The sequence below is a fragment of the Ornithodoros turicata genome, chromosome 8 (assembly GCF_037126465.1).
Source record: "Ornithodoros turicata isolate Travis chromosome 8, ASM3712646v1, whole genome shotgun sequence".
NCBI classification, from domain to species: domain Eukaryota; kingdom Metazoa; phylum Arthropoda; class Arachnida; order Ixodida; family Argasidae; genus Ornithodoros; species Ornithodoros turicata.
The window spans coordinates 13037842-13043718 of NC_088208.1; the positions used below are offsets into that span (position 1 = coordinate 13037842).

Genomic DNA, 5877 nt, shown 5'->3' on the forward strand with positions numbered 1-5877 from the left:
AACGATGCGACAGCACCAGAGGACACGTGTTTCGCCGTGTTTGCGGCTCGTCGGCTCTGGGTAGCTGCACATCGTTCAGGATTGGCAAACCAGGGGTCACTTGTAGCGACACAGGTAAGAGACAACCTTCCTGGTAGCTCGCAAGGGATCAAGTGTACGAACGTTTATTTTGCTCGCGCCTCAACAACAGCGGCGCCGCGATGCCGATGGCAAAGCCGCCACAAATTCCCCCCCCCCCTCCTAGCGCGTCGCTGGAAGGCGACGGGTGCGGACCAGGTTTTTGGACCAGCTCACGGAACGGCGTATGGTCGATGGAGGGGATAAGCCTGGGCCGGGCGAGGAAGTTGAGCCATGCCATACACGAGCTCTGCCGAGGAACACTCGAGATCTGGCTTGAACGCAGAGCGGATTCCCAACAGGACAATGGGGAGGACTTCAGGCCAAGGAGTTTCGGGGGATGACCGTAATGCGGTCTTGAGCTGCCGATGAAGTCTTTCCACAAGGCCGTTGGATGCGGGATGGTAAGCGGTTGTTCGAATGCGGCGAGTCCCAAGAGCGTTGGTAAGGCTGTAGAAAAGCGCCGACTCGAACTGCGGGCCCCGGTCAGTGGTGATAATCGACGGGACTCCGAATCCTCCCCTCATCGCGGCATCGCGGCGCCGCTGTTGTTGAGGCGCGAGCAAAATAAACGTTCGTACACTTGCTCCCTTGCGAGCTACCAGGAAGGTTGTCTCTTACCTGTGTCGCTACAACTGGTGACCCGAACGTGGAACCCTAACGTTCCATCCGCCATTATGTCTACCAGCGATGCTCCCCCAACTGGACAAGCCTTAGCGACAACCGCAGTTACACCGGTATCCTCCATCGCCGTCAAACTTCCTCCGTATTGGGATCGCAACCCCGCGACGTGGTTTATTCAAGCGGAAGCACAGTTTCACCTCTAGCGACACAGGTAGCGACACAGGTAAGAGACAACCTTCCTGGTAGCTCGCAAGGGAGCAAGTGTACGAACGTTTATTTTGCTCGCGCCTCAACAACAGCGGCGCCGCGATGCCGATGGCAAAGCCGCCACAAATTCCCCCCCTCCTAGCGCGTCGCTGGAAGGCGACGGGTGCGGACCAGGTTTTTGGACCAGCTCACGGAACGGCGTATGGTCGATGGAGGGGATAAGCCTGGGCCGGGCGAGGAATTTGAGAGGGCGGGTTCGGGAGGTCGATGGAGGTCGAGGTTGATAGAGGTCGAGGGAGGTGGATGGGTGTCGAGAAAAGCAGGCTTTAGGCGCTCGATGCTGACATTTTCCTCTTTCCCGTTGACGAGAACGGTGTAATAGCTGGCCGCTCGGCTCAAAACGCGATGCGGGCCGGTGTAGGGGTGCTGCAGAGGTTTTCGCACTCTATCACAGCGAAGGAAAACGTGTGTAGAGCTGCACAGGTCAGGATGTTGGTAGGGACGCCCAGAGTAGGAACGGGAAGGTGCAGGGCGTAAGGCAGCCATGGCGCTGCGTAGGCGGGTGACGAAATCGGATGGTGGGAGTATGGCGGGAGTAGATGGGGGTGACACGAGGTCACCGGGCAACCGGAGCGCCATGCCATACACGAGCTCTGCCGAGGAACACTCGAAATCTGGCTTGAACGCAGAGCGGATTCCCAACAGGACAATGGGGAGGACTTCAGGCCAAGGAGTTTCGGGGGATGACCGTAATGCGGTCTTGAGCTGCCGATGAAGTCTTTCCACAAGGCCGTTGGATGCGGGATGGTAAGCGGTTGTTCGAATGCGGCGAGTCCCAAGAGCGTTGGTAAGGCTGTAGAAAAGCGCCGACTCGAACTGCGGGCCCCGGTCAGTGGTGATAATCGACGGGACTCCGAATCTGGAGACCCACTCACGGAGAAGAGCCGCTGCGACAGTTGGGGCCGTGGAATCTGAGAGAGGAACTGCTTCCGGCCAGCGGGTATATCTGTCGATGATAGTGAGGATATATCTGAAACCTTGAGCTGGTGAAAGCGGGCCCACGAGGTCCACATGTATATGGTCGAAACGTTGATCGGGCGGGGGAAAAGGAGAAGGCGTCAGGCGAGTGTGGCGGTGAACTTTGTTTCGTTGGCAGGGCAGACAGGCCTTCACCCAACGGCTGATGTCGCTGTTCATACGCGGCCAGACGTAACGCTCGCAAATGGCCGCTCGCGTCGCGCGGACGCCGGTATGGCATGGAATGTGTCGAACACAGCGCGACGGAAGGCCCGAGGAAGGAAAGGGCGGGGACGTCCTTGGGAAGTGTCGCAGGCCACAAGCTTGGACGCGCCTGGCAACGCAATGCCTTGGATGACCAGGCCAGACGACGAGTTGGCGCGGAACGTGGCGAGTTCAGAATCCATGGATTGGGCTTCGGACAAGGCGTCCAAGGACAGCGTCGACGGAGATTTGGCAGAGTCAACGGTTGAGACAGATCTGCTGAGGGCGTCAGCGACTGGGTTGTTGGTGCCAGTGACGTGACGGATGTCTGATGTGAATTCAGCAATGTAGGCCAGATGTCGGGTTTCTCGTGGCGTATAACTGGTGCTGGCGGATGACAGGGCGTACGTAAGGGGCTTGTGATCGGTGAATATGATGAAAGAGCGTCCTTCCAGAAAGTGTCGAAAGTGCTTTACCGAGAGGTAAGCGGCCAGCAGCTCGCGGCCGAAGGTGCTATATCGCGTCTCAGGTGGTTTCAGCTTCTTCGAGAAAAAAGCGAGAGGTTGCCACCCGGATGAGACCTGTTGTTGCAACACGGCGCCAACCGCGGCACCCGAGGCGTCCACCATTAAGCTTGTGGGGGCGTCATGCCGAGGGTGGACAAGGAGTGTAGCTGCGGCGATATCGTCTCGGATCTTGTCAAAAGCCTTGGTAGCCTCTGCTGTCCATTGTAGGGTTGGTGGCGGAGGTTTGCGTGAACAGAGAAGCGCTTCCAGAGGCTGGAGCGTAGAGGCGCAGGCGGGCACAAAACGGCGATAGAAGTTAGCCATTCCGAGAAACTGCCGGAGCTTGGTGGCTGAAGTTGGGCGGGGAAAATCGCGGATGGCAGCTATCTTGGATGGTAGTGGTAAGATTCCCGCGCTGTTTATGCGATGGCCAAGAAAATCGAGCTCTGCTACACCGAACTCGCTTTTTGCAGCGTTGATGACGATGCCATGATGTTCCAGGCGTGCAAAGAGGGCGCGGAGGTGTTGGGCGTGGTCTTCTGCAGAGCGACTGGCCACCAGCAGGTCGTCTAGATAGGCGTACACGAAAGGGAGCCCGCGGGTGATAGAATCTATAAACCTTTGAAAGGTTTGGGCCGCGTTTCGCAACCCGAAGGGCATCCGTAAGAATTCAAAGAGGCCAAATGGGGTGGTGAGGGCTGTTTTAGGGATGTCCTCCGGCGCCATAGGAATCTGGTGGTACGCGCGAACCAAGTCAATTTTCGAAAACGTTGTGGCCCCTTCCAAGCTGGCTGCAAAATCGAGGATGTGCGGAATGGGGTAGCGGTCAGGGACGGTGATGCGGTTTAAAGCGCGGTGATCACCGCAAGGCCGCCAGTCGCCCGTTTTCTTAGGCACCATATGGAGGGGTGATGCCCAGGTGCTGGATGATGGGCGAATGATGCCGAGCTCCAACATGTGATCGAATTCGGCCTTGGCAATCCTGTACTTCTCGGGAGCGGGACGACGTGGTCGAAAGTGAACAGGAGGGCCAGTAGTGAGCACATGATGTAAAACGTCGTGTTGGACGGGCTGGTTCCAGTCAGGTGGTTTGGTGAGTGCGGGAAACTCCTTTAGTATGAGAGCATAAGGAGGAGATGGCTCAGCAAGCGAAAGAACTCGCTGGGGACTTGCCGGGGCGCGAATTCCGTGCACAGACAGGTGTGTCAAAGAGTCGACGAGGCGCTTCCCAGAAACGTCGACGAGTAGGTTAAAGTGGTGTAAGAAATCTGCTCCTAAGATCGCCTGGTGAACATCGGCGATCAGGAACAGCCAGCGGAAGGTTCGTCGCAATCCAAGGTTTAGGGTTAAGGACTTTTGGCCGTACACAGGGATGGTGGTTGAATTGGCCGCCTTGAGGGATAAGCAAGGTTCTCGGGAGCGGCGGCTGAGTTTCGAGGCAGGGATTACGCTAACTTCAGCGCCAGTATCCACGAGAAGACGCATGCCGGAGGTACGGTCCACGATGTGAAAAAGGCGGCAATCATTAGGGCCACGTCCACTCGCCGCCACTAGTGGTTGGCCGGCGGGTTTCCCGACCACGCGCAAGGTTGGAAGCAGTGTCGGGCTTCCTGGCCGAAGCGGTGATGGTGCCAGCAAAGCCCGTTCCTGTCGCGTGAACCTGGGCTGCGATGGCGAGGAGACCGGTTGCGGGAGCGGAAACGCTGGCGACGTGGCGACGGAGAGCGGGATCGAGTGGACAAAGCCGCCACTAATTGAGTCAGGTGAGCGACTTGTTGGGAAAGAGTGGCGAAATTCGAGTTGGCGTCAGGGAAGGGAGGTACACTTGGAGGAGCATCGACTTGAGGTGCTTGGACGGAATCCATGGTCATAGTAGCAGGTGATGCGACTTCCATGACTGCGTCAGCCAAACTCGCTAGTTCTTCAATGCCGAGGTTGTGAGTGCTGGCAAGAACCATCTTTACATTTTTAGGGAGCCGTTGGAGGAATAGCCCGCGGAGGAAACTGTTGGTACTGGCATTGCTTCCTTCACCGAGTAACTGTTTCATCCGGCGCAGCAGTTGGGTTGGGCGCAGGTCGCCTAGTTCTTCAGCTGACAACAACTGGTGACCCGGACGTGGAACCCTAACGTTCCATCCGCCATAATGTCTACCGGCGATGCTCCCCCAACTGGACAAGCCTTAGCGACAACCGCAGTTACACCGGTATCCTCCATCGCCGTCAAACTTCCTCCGTATTGGGATCGCAAACCCGCGACGTGGTTTATTCAAGCGGAAGCACAGTTTCACCTCTCCGGCATCTCGGCCGAACGTACCAAGTATTACCACGTCATCGCGGCCCTTTCACCATCAGCGGCAGAAGAAGTGTTTGATATCATTGCCAACCCTCCCGCCGATACCCCGTACCAAACCCTGAAAGCGGCACTCTTGAAGCGTACATCGCCGTCCGACCGCGCCCGTCTGCAACAGCTGTTGTCAGCTGAAGAACTAGGCGACCGGCGCCCAACCCAACTGCTGCGCCGGATGAAACAGTTACTCGGTGAAGGAAGCAATGCCAGTACCAACAGTTTCCTCCGCGAGCTATTCCTCCAACGGCTTCCTAAAAATGTCCAGATGGTTCTTGCCAGCACTCACAACCTCGGCATTGAAGAACTAGCGAGTTTGGCAGACGCAGTCATGGAAGTCGCATCACCTGCTACTATGACCATGGATTTTCGTCCAAGCACCTCAAGTCGATGCTCCTCCAAGTGTACCTCCCTTCCCTGACGCCAACTCGAATTTCGCCACTCTTTCCAACAATTCGCTCACCTGACTCAATTAGTGGCGGCTTTGTCCACTCGATCCCGCTCTCCGTCGCCACGTCGCCAGCGTTTCCGCTCCCGTTCCTACTCTGGGCGTCCCTACCAACATCCTGACCTGTGCAGCTCTACACACGTTTTCCTTCGCTGTGATAGAGTGTGAAAACCTCTGCAGCCCCCCTACACCGGCCCGCATCGCGTTTTGAGCCGAGCGGCCAGCTATTACACCGTTCTCGTCAACGGGAAAGAGGAAAATGTCAGCATCGAGCGCCTAAAGCCTGCTTTTCTCGACACCCATCCACCTCCCTCGACCTCTATCAACCTCGACCTCCATCGACCTCCCGAACCCGCCCTCTCAACTTCCTCGCCCGGCCCAGGCTTATCCCCTCCATCGACCATACGCCG

At 57.3% G+C, this 5877-nt stretch overlaps 1 protein-coding gene across 1 annotated transcript; it reads left to right on the plus strand.

The window, feature by feature from the left end:
- The first annotated feature begins 4819 nt into the window (after positions 1–4819).
- Positions 4820–5440, plus strand: LOC135367519 (uncharacterized). The gene has a single exon (XM_064600816.1). The coding sequence runs from the start codon at positions 4820–4822 to the stop codon at positions 5438–5440; it is 621 nt and encodes a 206-aa protein (XP_064456886.1).
- Positions 5441–5877: the final 437 nt, after the last annotated feature.